General features: G+C 40.0%; 1 protein-coding gene across 1 annotated transcript; it reads right to left on the minus strand.

Annotated features, from left to right (window-relative positions):
* Window positions 1-1812: 1812 nt before the first annotated feature.
* Window positions 1813-7873, minus strand: cetn3 (centrin 3). Its single transcript, XM_087844519.1, has 5 exons — window positions 7738-7873; window positions 6413-6548; window positions 5048-5162; window positions 4736-4927; window positions 1813-2470 (listed from the first exon to the last, which is right to left on the minus strand). The coding sequence occupies exons 1-5, from the start codon at window positions 7752-7754 to the stop codon at window positions 2427-2429; spliced, it is 504 nt and encodes a 167-aa protein (XP_087700645.1). The 5' UTR covers window positions 7755-7873; the 3' UTR covers window positions 1813-2426.
* Window positions 7874-12960: the final 5087 nt, after the last annotated feature.

The following is a 12960-nucleotide window of genomic DNA, read 5'->3' on the forward strand; positions in this document are numbered from 1 at the left end:
AAGTTAGGTGGCCCTGGTTGGAAGTTGAGTGATGCAACAAGCCTCTACTCTTAATTTAGGAACAACCAATCCCCTCACTGTTACTGGCAGCCCTAAGCAGCTGAACAACACCCACCCTCCAGAGGAGGGCACAGCTGAAGCATGTAACATCCTGCTCCCTGCTCACACACGTTAAATATCCACTGCTTCAGTCTCACTGGTTGTGCAGTCATGCACACCTCATATCAGTCATTCATGCTGGATCAGTGAAGAAGAGTTCAAAGCTCATCACAGTCACATTACAGTATATAGTATGGATATAGCTAGCAGAACATCATTTTGGTGTTTCGAAACCAGATGCGATGAACAGGGTCAGCTCTGACTGAAACTGCATGCTCATTGGCTAATGGCTTGTCAACCATAAATTGGTACCCAGTGAGAAGATCAAAAATAGCCCTCATTTCTCACAGTTGCAAAACAACCAAAATTAAGAAAATGGAGTCCACTTTCTGTACCGTATGACCTGAACTGAACAACCGAGCCCACAGGATAATCTAAAACATGTTTAGAGAGACCCCGGCAGAGTGCCGATACCCTTATGTCCCCCCTTATCTGCAAAGTCTAGTGTTCATGAGGGGTGCAACACAACAAGGGCAACAGCACGAGCTATATAAGCTCAGACTACAAACAGTGTCAAAAATTTTACAATTTCCAGAAAACCATTTACAAATTCTTTACACTGTTAACTTAATTAGGAGGGGAAAAGGAAGCATATTAATTTTCAGGGTCTCCAAGCCCAAAACAAGAAACAAAAACCCCACTCCTCCCCGAAAAAGAAGAAATTCTAGGTTAAGACCAAAGAAAAAGTACTATGCCTGTGCCTGGCCACAAAACAGAAGAAAAGGTTTACATAACGAGGAAATGGCAGAGAATACGAACACAAACTAGAAGTGATGGCGCGTTTGAAGCTGAAGCTCATGTGTCAAAAAAAAAAAAAAAAAAAAAAAAATCCACACACTGTTTCAGAAACAGTGTCGAGGCTTTGTTTGTCTGAAAGAGTCACATGATCAATGACGTGATCAAAGCTTCATTTGGCATGCGACTGCTTCAGTACTTGATTTAGTGGCTTTTAAGGAATTGAATCATTGGTGGGATTTATGCTGTATTTTGGTGGTGATTTTGTGTGATAGCAAACCAGTGTGTGACATAATTACAGACATAAAGCCAGGAAGAGTGGACGCTCTGCCTATTCCTAAAAAAAACCCCTCCAAAAAACAGTTTATCAGCAGTTCTGCTCCCAGGTCTAAAATGTACATAAGAAGTACACATACTATAGCTATAATTATAGAAGTTATAGTATATTATATATATAAGTGTACTTGTCCATTGGCTAATTATATAATCACGTGGAGCCAGGGACCTCACAGCACAAGACACCTATTATAAGGTTGTGTTGTACATCTTATATATAGTGTTTGTTTGTTTTTATTAGTAAAAAACTTAAAGAAGTCACAAGCAAAAGCAGAACACACTATGGCACATGTTTCAACAAAGCACCATATCAGCCCAATATCAGACAGAGCTGTCACATGATATCAAACAGAAGCTGTCAATTCAGCGCTGTAGAGTGGGCAATCATAATGAAGCAGTTCATTGTAAGTTGTAGACTTAAGGTGTTCATCATATTTAAGGCCACCAGATGTCACTAAAGATGACTGTGTTGAAAAGGTTTGAGTGATGAACCATTTTTCAATAAAAGCTTCAATACACAAGGCTTCATTTGGCCATCACTACAAACTAGGTCCCACAACAGAGACACACTTACCAGCACTCAGAGAAAGTAAAATGGTAAAAATGGTGCGACTTGCTGGAAAACCAGTTTATTGTGTCAAAAATAAATAGAACACTTGAACATGCACATGTAAACTGGAAATACAACCATTCAAAATAGCCATGTATGAAATATGTGTCCTTTACAATATACAGACACTTCTGATAAAAGCAACAACATTTACTCCTATTTGTCTATATTTTCCCCAACAGTAAATTAATGTGTTTATAAAAGAGTGAAAAGATCTTTTTACAAGATCTAATTACAGAAAGGTGTGAAATGGTTGCAAAACACATTAAATATTTAACAAAGATGTTATGACATGGGGGAAAAAACCCAACAACAATTAGCTAATTTTAAAGACTAGCATGATATTGATACTTTAACTTTCACCTTCAATAAGAAATGAGTTTGGCTGACCTTAAATCTGTCACACAGTTCAGTACTTTTATGGAATGACTCAAGTACAACCCTCAGGGTCAAAGAAACAACTTCTGTCCACCTGCGATGCTTCAGAGGAAGCTGTGCGTCCTTGTTGACAGTCAAGTCGCTTAACTGCTCACAAATTGGACGACCAATCCAACCAAGACGTCCTCAGCAACAGAGAAATCCCTCATCAGGACTCCCCGCCCATAATTGTAAGGAACTCCTCCTGGTTTACTGGAAAGGGGGTAAACAAGTCCAGTCAGTCAATGAGAGCACCAAACACAAAAGAAAAAAAGTTTTAAAAATGTCAGTTTCAGTTCTCTAAAATACAAAAAAAACTTCCCTTTTTTTGCATGTATGTGTATATATGAATTTCTTGTAATCTTTTTATCTCATTTATTTAAATTCTTTTCTTTTGACTACAGTTTCTCTGTTCAGCCCACTTTGACCTTAAGTGGGCTGGAGCTGTGAAACTCCTTTTTCTGTCAGTGTGAACATGTTACATAATTTACTGTTCTTTTACATGACAAAAAAAAGCTGCTGTGACGAAGAAAGAAATCTGTCAACAGGACTCTTTGGACTTAAATTGTAAGAAATAAAACTACAGAAATGGTTCTGGTAGCTAATTGCCCGTAGGGTTTTTTGTTTGTTTGTTTTAAACTGTAGTGGTTTTAAAAAAAAAAAAGTGGTACATGCAGACATTTCTACATCTCTGCCATTCAGTTTGAAACCTTTTGTCCCCCTACAATGAAAATGGAAAGGGTATCACTTCAGCCATTTAATCAATTCTACACTAAGCTTTGCAGTCTACAAAATCACTGAAATGCAGCCAGATGCTGCTTAATTTACTTTTTCGCTTGTTTCTTCACATTTTCCTGACACGCAGGCATTTAAATCCAGCACCCCCATCTCTCTGTGCAACCTAGCTTCCAAAAGTAGGAAGTATTAACAAAGTAAAAAATACGTTGTTACTGTGCTTAAGTACAATTTTCAGGTATCTTTACTCTGCTTCAGTATTTATCTTTCCAACTTCTTTTTACTTTTACTCAAAACAGGTTCATTACTTTTGCTTTAATGTATTTGGGTCAAGCTATTTGTGTCAGGTAATTTCAAATGCAAGGTTTCTATCAGGTCAACAAACACACAAACTGTGTGCAGTTTGTCTCACAGTGTGTTGCTAGCTACAGGTCCAGCTGCTGTGTTTCACAGGGAAGATAAAAGAAAGACCGCTAACTTCACTGAAAGATGGAGAAAGATTAGAAAGACAGGACGGGAGAGGAAGAAGAGAGCTTAGATTTAAAGGTAAGGACTGCTCAATGGTATTTGATTTAAATGCAGATTATGCAGATTTAAAAGCTTCCATGTCAGTCCTCATGTTTCTAAATCAGATATCAGGTCTGTACATGTGACATTATGTTTTTTCATATTGTGAAACATGCTGCAAATCAAACTGAGATAGACTAACTGTTGTGTTATTTAAAAGTTGCATGAAAATCCTCTGCAGGTTAGTGCAGGTAAACAAGTTAGTTTGCTGTACTGTGATGGATTTAAAGTAAAGAACAGTGTGTGACTAGCGCACACTGGCTGTGGGTCCATGGTCAGTGTGAGGTTACATTCAGTGTAGCAGAAATTCACATGAATTTTCACTGATGATGCTGAAATCCACTGACTTAATTCTACCTTCATACTAACTTTATACCGTATAGGAAAAAGACAGCTTAAATAGTTTACTATCAGCATAGAAGATGGAAATCAGCCAGGACAACTCATAAAATATCTGCTTACATCTGGTTGAATTCAGTTGTGTACATCTGATCAGCTGATCACAGCCTTTACACTAAGAAAATCTACTGAAGTCTCAGTAGAAATTATTGTGAGTTATGAGTCTTTTCCCCACATTAAGCCATTACAACCAATTTAAGGGTTCCCCCACCAGCTGAATCCCACTTTAACCCCTAACTGGCTCTAAAATTTGAGTATATTTCAGATTTAAAGTAGTAATAGTAGTAAAGTAATTGCATAATTTAACTCAAAGATCAATAGGAGTAAAATCAATGGTCCTGAAAGTAGCTGAACATAATGGTACGTCTGTGAGATGGTTATGAGTAATTTTGCTCTAATGGTTAAAATCTCATGAAGGCATTATTAAGTAAGTTTAAAGAATGATTGACTCAATAGCGCTTAACAGAACCACAAACAATTTTTTGAGATTTGAAGCTTTCTTTTTCAGAGGAGCTTCAGTAGCCAGAGCCGTACACGGTAAAGATAAAAAACTATTAAGATATGTATTTTTCTAAAACTACTTGATGATAAATATGTCTCCATACAAGCACCTTATAAATGGTGTTCATACGCCTCTTTTGTACGTACACCAAAACAAACAAAAGTCCCGCTCATCCACTCCTGCTCACTTAAACAAACCGAACGCATTTCCCTTCTAGGGATTAAATGTATAGCAATAATTATCAATGTCAAAGAAAAGAGCAAGTGCTGACTTACTTTCACCATCTCCGTCAGTATCAAACTCCTCGATCATGCTGCGGAGCTCTTCATCGCTGATATTCTCCCCGAGTTCCCGAGCCACACGTCTCAGGTTCCTCAAACTGATCTTTCCTGATTCGTCATCATCAAACAGCTTAAAGGCTTTCATGATCTCCTCTTTCGGATCTCGCTCTAGGATGCGATCAGTCACTGCAGAACCATACATAACATGCATCAGAGTTACTGAAACACTTCAGTTAAAGATGTCAAAGATTTTCTTCCTCTCGGTCCCTGTCTGCACAGGGGCACATGCAGGGAAGGCAAACATACCAACTTCGCTGAAGTCCTCGAATGTTATTTTCCCATTTCCCTCTCTGTCATAATCCTTAAGGATCTTGAGAACATCCACTTTCTTCACTTCAAAGCCGAGTGCACGCATTGCCACCTGTTGACAGTTTGTGACAGTGAGATGTTTCTGTATTCCAACAGCAGCACAGCAGATGTAAACATGTGAGGAAAAACTGCTTTTGGCACATTTTAACATACTAAACATCCATCCATCCATCCATCTTCATCCGCTTTGTCCGGGGCCGGGTCACGGGGGCAGCAGCCTAAGCAAAGAGGCCCAGACCTCCCTCTCCCCAGCCACCTCCTCCAGCTCATCCGGGGGAACACCAAGGCGTTCCCAGGCCAGCCGAGAGATATAATCTCTCCAGCGTGTCCTGGGTCTGCCCCGGGGCCTCCTCCCGGTGGGACATGCCTGGAACACCTCACCCAGGAGGTGCCCAGGGGGCATCCTTACCAGATGCCCAAACCACCTCAGCTGGCTCCTTTCGATGTGGAGCAGCAGCGGCTCTACTCTGAGCCCCTCCCGGATGGCCGAACTTCTCACCCTATCTCTAAGGGAGATGCCAGCCACCCTTCGGAGGAAGCTCATTTCCACCGCTTGTATCCGCGATCTCGTCCTTTCGGTCACTACCCACAGCTCGTGGCCATAGGTGAGGGTAGGGACGTAGATCGACCGGTAAATTGAGAGCTTCGCTTTTACACTCAGCTCCCTCTTCACCACGACGGACCGGTGCAGCGTCTGCATTACTGCAGCTGCAGCCCCAATCCGTCTGTCGATCTCCGGCTCCCTTCTCCCATCACTCGCGAACAAGACCCCGAGATACTTGAACTCCTCCACTTGGGGCAGGAACTCATCCCCGACCCGGAGTGGGCACTCCACCCTTTTCCGGCTGAGAACCATGGCCTCAGATTTGGAGGTGCTGATCCTCATTCCCGCTGCGTCACACTCGGCTGCGAACCGCTCCAGTGCGAGCTGGAGGCCCTCACCCGATGAAGCCAACAGAACCACATCATCCGCAAAGATCAGAGATGAGATCCTGAGGCCACCAAAGCGAAAGCCCTCCGCCACTTGGCTGCGCCTAGAAATCCTGTCCATAAAAATTATGAACAGAACCGGTGACAAAGGGCAGCCCTGGCGGAGCCCATCACCCACCGGGAACGAGTCCGACTTATTGCCGGCAATGCGAACCAAGCTCTTGCAACGGTTGTATAGGGATCGAATGGCCCGTAGCAATGGGCCAGACACCCCATACTCCCGCAACATACTAAACACAGCAGATTAAATACTGCGTCACCGGACTGTTCTTAGCTGTCAAACTTGTTTTCCTCTCATCATCCAGTGCTCACCTTCAGCTCGTGGTAGTCAATTTCTTTGTCTTTGTCTGTGTCAAACAACTCAAATGCTTCTTTGATTTCATGTTTCTGATCCTCAGTGAGCTCTCTCCTCTTCTTACGCTTGGTTTTGTCTGCCATGAGCTCCGTTCTGGAGAGAGACAGATGCAGCACGCGATACACAAATGTACACAGGTTTCAGCTGCAATCATATTGCAAACATTTTTCTTTAATTTAAGTGACACACGTATCTGCTGTTACCCCAAATTAAAGCTTCAATACAGAGTATGTTGTACAGCGTATGGCAGAACACCACAGCTTTACAAAAGAGGGTTAGCTAAAAAGCAAAGGGCTGACAAAACACACAATAGACAAATATGCAGGCAGTGCACTCAGTGTTTAGACAACGTACACAGCCTTGTGATCAGTTTTACCCAGCCTGAGAAAACAAACTTAAAATCTGTAACTATTTACAGACTGAAGTTTACAGATATCTATGCTCTGTGTTTGCAACACAAGCAGAGTGCAGTCCATATATCGTTAGCAATCTAACGAAGTATCTACGACCAAATACTTATTCAATAATATCTGATTTATCAGCAACTTAACAACATGATAGAGTAATACTCTGACACCTGTTTATCTAAATATCAATAACATTACAAAATAACATAACAAAACAAACTGACTGTAGTATCATTATAACATTAATTGTCAGATACACATAACACTGAAGTGTTTGGCTGACAGCTGATACAGCTACTTTCCTCGGTTAGATTTTCTTTGTTTTTGATCCTTTTTCCCTTTTTTGTGCCAATTCAACACAAGATTATCCATGTATAATATTTAATATAGGGTTTTCCCCTTACAATTCCACTACTAATACACTGAATAAAACGGAATCAGCAACTATGTTGGTCAAGAATGCTGATTTGTTTAAAAAAATAAATGAGAAAAACGCTCCTTTGTACCGGTACTGATGACTTTGTGCTGTGGCTATGCAGTCGATCCTTGAACGTGTACGTCTGATGAAAGACAAACGACGCACAGGGGTGGCATCTGAACAGTAGTTTTGCAACTAAATGTGGTCTATAGTACAGTACATTGTAGTCGTCCAAGTCACATTCAAAGAAACGAAAAACAAAAAAACAGTAAGCAGCTAACGTCGACTCTACATGGATTAGTAGCTGCAGCTAATTCCTATGCACTATCCCTCCCGAACAAACACAGCAAACACGTTGCAAAGTTAACATGCTAGCGCCTCTTATGTGAAAGAGCTAGCGACTAGCTCTGTGCGCTGGTTTGAGGAATGTTGGAATAACTGCGACAAATCGGCTTACCTCAGAGACAGGCTCATTGTGAGGGGATTTAACGACCCTGAAACAATTACTCTTATTACTGTCACCAAACACAATAACACCGAGGCCGACACACAACAATTCCGTTTATCCGCGCTCACATTCACGTTTCCTATTGGTAGCTGGTCACCAGGCAGCAGCAAATTGCTTTCTGATTGGCTTAGAGTGTTCTTCTTCGTCTTCTTCGTCTTCTTCTTCTTCTGCTTATTTATTTATTTTTAATATTTCCTCTAGTGCAATCGCAGCGGATCGGAGCAGTATCGCCGCCAGCTCCACGTGTGCTTCCCTGTATACAATGCAGTAGACGTGCACATGTGTTTGCCAAATCAATACAAATCATTTAAACTACGACGATTATAACACTCCCTAAAATGTTGTAAGAATTTAAGTATAATTCTGAACAGTATTCACCATAGAACAAGATCCTGTGAGTGTTTTTGGGTTTTTTTTTTTCTTTACCGCATTTTATTGTGTGCCAGCTATGTTTAAAAGCTATTTTATACGAGGCTGCGACTAATTATTATTTAAATTAATGTTTAAAATGTACTTGACATCATCATCATCATCATCATCATTATTATTTATTTTTTTTATTTTTTTTTTTTTAGCAGTCGTAGTAGTAGTAGTATTTCAACTGCTGAACAAAAGAATATCCTATCTAGGATAAATAAAGTATTTTTAATATTGTTGTGCTGATATTTTCTTGGTAAGTTGATTGACTGTTTTTTAAGCATTTAGAAAATGATGCTGGACCTTTGCAGTCAATGCAAAAAGAAAATGTCGAACCATGAACCATTTTTCATGTGTTCACATATGTGTATTTTATGTCTCCGTCTTCCTACTCTAGATCTCCTCCACCTGAATAATTTTTTTTTTTTTTATTTATTTCTTCAGCAATCAGTAGTTGTTTTTTTCATTTGTTTGTTGTGTCTGTTTTAGTCATTTGTGTCTCTTTGTAATCTTTTCAGATTTTATTGACTTTTTATGATAATTTTTAAAATTATCATATTTTAAGGTGTTTTGTACACAATTACCTTCATATAAGATGAATGCTGTGCAATGAAAAATCTGTTTCTCTCTGAAATGCAAAGTATGGATTATTGTTTGAGAAGATCACTTCAGGTGTATGTATTTTATACATACACTAATAACAATCTTCAATCTGAATCTTTATTTGTCTGCAGTGACAGGGTTTTCCCCTTACAATTCCCAGTCCTAGAGTGCTTGGGGGTTCATTCATTGACAACTCTTCTGTAGTTATCTGAAGGCAGACATTTCAGTTCCCAGAAATGATGTGGGCTTCATAGATAATTGGCAAACCTTCTGGAGGAAACCTGGTCTTGTTAGGAGAGATGGCATCCATCCCACTTTGGATGGAGCAGCTCTCATTTCTAGAAATATCGACAAATTTATTAAACCCCTCAAAACATGACTATCCAGAGTTGGGACCAGGAAGCAGAGTTGCAGTCTTACACGCCTCTCTGCAGCTTCTCTCCTCCTGCTACCCCCCCAAAAACCCATCTCCATAGAGACTGTGTCTGCTTCCAAAAAGACAAAAAACAAACTAAAAACCAGCAACAAACAACTTAAACATTTACAAAGAAAGAACAATACAGTATCCACACCTGAACCAAAGAGTAAAACAGTGAAATGTGGATTATTAAATATTAGGTCTCTCTCCTCCAAGTCTCTGTTAGTACATGACTTAATAATTGATCAACAAATTGATTTACTCTGCCTTACAGAAACCTGGTTGCAGCAGGATGATTATGTTAGTTTAAATGAATCAACACCCCCGAGTCATTCTAACTACCAGAAATCTCGAAGCACAGGTCGAGGGGGCGGTGTGGCAGCAATTTTTCACACCAGTCTATTAATTAATTAATGAAAGACCAAGACAGACTTTTAATTCATTTGAAAGCCTGATGCTTAACATTGTCCACCCCAGCTGTGAAACTCAGAAACCAGTCTTACTTGTTATCATCTATCGTCCACCTGGGCCTTACACAGAGTTTCTGTCTGATTTCTCAGACTTTATATCTAATTTAGTTCTGAGCTCAGATAAAATAATTATTGTGGGTGATTTTAACATCCATGTTGATGCTAAAAATGACAGCCTCAACATGGCATTTAATCTGTTGTTAGACTCAATTGGTTTCTCTCAAAATGTAACAGAACCCACCCACCACTTTAATCACACTCTAGATCTTGTTTTAACATAGGGCATAGAAACTGAACATTTAACAGTGTTTCCTGAAAACCCTCTCCTGTCTGATCATTTCTTGATAACATTTACATTTACAATAATTGATTACGCAGCAGTGGAGAGTGTACTTTATCAAAGTAGATGTCTTTCTGAAAGCGCTGTAACTAAGTTTAAGAATATAATCCAGCCACTGTTATCATCGTCAATGCCCTGTACCAACACAGAGCAGAGCAGCTATCTGAACGTTACCCCAACAGAGGTCGATTATCTTGTTAATAATTTCACCTCCTCACTACGTACGACTCTGGATACTGTAGCTCCGGTGAAAACTAAGGTCTCTAATCAGAAGTACCTGACCCCGTGGTATAATTCTCAAACACGTACCCTAAAGCAGATGACTCGTAATCTGGAGAGGAAATGGCGTGTCACAAATTTAGAGGATCATCATTTAGCCTGGAGAAATAGTTTGTTGCTTTATAAGAAAGCCCTCCGCAAAGCCAGAACAGCTTACTACTCATCACTGATTGAAGAAAATAAGAACAACCCCAGGTTTCTCTTCAGCACTGTAGCCAGGCTGACAAAAAGTCAGAGCTCTTTTGAGCCAACCATCCCTTTAACGTTAACTAGTGATGACTTCATGAACTTCTTCACAAATAAAATTTTTATCATTAGAGAAAAAATTACCAATAATCATCCCACAGATGTAATATTATCTACAGCTACTCTTAGTTCCATTGATGTTAAGTTAGACTCTTTTTCTCCAATCGATCTTTCTGAGTTAACTTCAATAATTACTTCCTCCAAACCATCAACGTGTCTTTTAGACCCCATTCCTACAAAACTGCTCAAAGAAGTCCTGCCATTGATTAATTCTTCGATCTTATATATGATCAACCTATCTCTAATAATCGGCTATGTACCACAGGCCTTCAAGGTGGCTGCAGTTAAACCTTTACTCAAAAAGCCATCTCTAGACCCAACAGTCTTAGCTAATTATAGGCCAATCTCCAACCTTCCTTTCATATCAAAAATCCTTGAAAGAGTAGTTGTCAAACAGCTTAAAGATCATCTGCAGAGGAATGGTTTATTTGAAGAGTTTCAGTCAGGTTTCAGAGTTCATCACAGCACAGAAACAGCTTTAGTGAAGGTTACAAATGATCTTCTTATGGCCTCTGACAGTGGACTCATCTCTGTGCTTGTCCTTCTTGACCTTAGTGCAGCATTCGATACTGTTGACCATAATATCCTGTTAGAGCGATTAGAACATGCTGTAGGTATTACAGGTATTATTATCATATCTATCTAATAGACTCCAATTTGTGCATGTAAATGGAGAGTCCTCTTCACACACTGAGGTTAATTATGGAGTTCCACAGGGTTCAGTGCTAGGACCAATTCTGTTTACATTATACATGCTTCCCCTAGGCAGCATCATTAGAAGACATAGCATACATTTTCACTGCTATGCAGATGACACCCAGCTCTATCTGTCCATAAAGCCAGATAACACACACCAATTAGTTAAACTGCAGGAATGTCTTAAAGACATAAAGACTTGGATGGCCACTAACTTTCTGCTTCTTAACTCAGATAAAACTGAGGTCATTGTACTCGGCGCTGAAAAGCTTGGAAATATGGTATCTAACCAGATTCTTACTCTGGATGGCATTACCTTGGCCTCCAGTAACACTGTGAGGAACCTTGGAGTCATTTTTGACCAGGATATGTCCTTCAACGCACATATTAAACAAATATGTAAGACTGCGTTCTTCCATTTGCGCAACATCTCTAAAATTAGAAATATCCTGTCTCAGAGTGATGCTGAAAAACTAGTTCATGCATTTATTACTTCCAGGCTGGACTACTGCAATTCATTATTATCAGGATGTCCAAAAAACTCACTGAAAAGCCTTCAGCTAATCCAAAATGCTGCAGCAAGAGTACTGACAGGGACTAGAAAGAGAGAGCATATTTCTCCTGTTTTGGCTTCCCTTCATTGGCTTCCTGTTAAATCCAGAATTGAATTCAAAATCCTGCTCCTCACATACAAGGTCTTAAATAATCAGGCCCCATCTTATCTTAATGACCTTGTAGTACCATATTACCCCATTAGAGCACTTCGCTCCCACTCTGCAGGCCTACTTGTTGTTCCTAGAGTATTTAAAAGTAGAATGGGAGGGAGAGCCTTCAGTTTTCAGGCCCCTCTTCTGTGGAACCAGCTTCCAGTTTGGATTCGGGAGACAGACACTATCTCTACTTTTAAGATTAGGCTTAAAACTTTCCTTTTTGCTAAAGCATATAGTTAGGGCTGGACCAGGTGACCCTGAATCCTCCCTTAGTTATGCTGCAATAGATGTAGGCTGCCGGGGGATTCCCATGATGCATTGAGTTTTTCCTTTCCAGTCACCTTTCTCACTCACTATGTGTTAATAGACCTCTCTGTATTGAATCATATCTGTTATTAATCTCTGTCTCTCTTCCACAGCATGTCTTTTATCCTGTCTTCCTTCTCTCACCCCAACCGGTCGCAGCAGATGGCCGCCCCTCCCTGAGCCTGGTTCTGCCGGAGGTTTCTTCCTGTTAAAAGGGAGTTTTTCCTTCCCACTGTCGCCAAAGTGCTTGCTCATAGGGGTCATATGATTGTTGGGCTTTTCTCTGTATCTATGAAGCGCCTTGAGGCAACATTTGTTGTGATTTGGCGCTATATAAATAAAATTGAATTGAATTGAATTGAATTGAGACATTTCAGATAAAACTGTTCTAGATCTGCTTATCTTTCCACACTGAAAAAAAGGCACTGGCCATCTCTTGGATTTATGTAAGCATCTTGCATGTATTTAACACAATTGCCTCATGTTTTAAAGATAAATGTAACCATATAGTGTAAAAACTACATGATATGCAGAAAGGGTGTATTAAATTGTTCATATCATGTTCAGGTGAAGTAAGTCAATAAGATAGCAACATTAAATCTCGTGAAACCACGTGTGATTTCATCT

The sequence above is a fragment of the Neolamprologus brichardi genome, chromosome 7 (genome assembly GCF_056152115.1).
Source record: "Neolamprologus brichardi isolate AB-2024 chromosome 7, ASM5615211v1, whole genome shotgun sequence".
Classification (NCBI taxonomy): domain Eukaryota; kingdom Metazoa; phylum Chordata; class Actinopteri; order Cichliformes; family Cichlidae; genus Neolamprologus; species Neolamprologus brichardi.

What these genes read in the sequence shown, in the direction of transcription:
- cetn3 (XM_087844519.1), bottom strand. An exon ending in TTGACTACCACGAGCTGAAG is followed by an intron (nt 5,163 to 6,412) that starts GTGAGCACTGGA and finishes AACTGTCAACAG; the next exon opens with GTGGCAATGCGTGCACTCGG. An exon ending in CGAGGACTTCAGCGAAGTTG is followed by an intron (nt 4,928 to 5,047) that starts GTATGTTTGCCT and finishes ATGGTTCTGCAG; the next exon opens with TGACTGATCGCATCCTAGAG.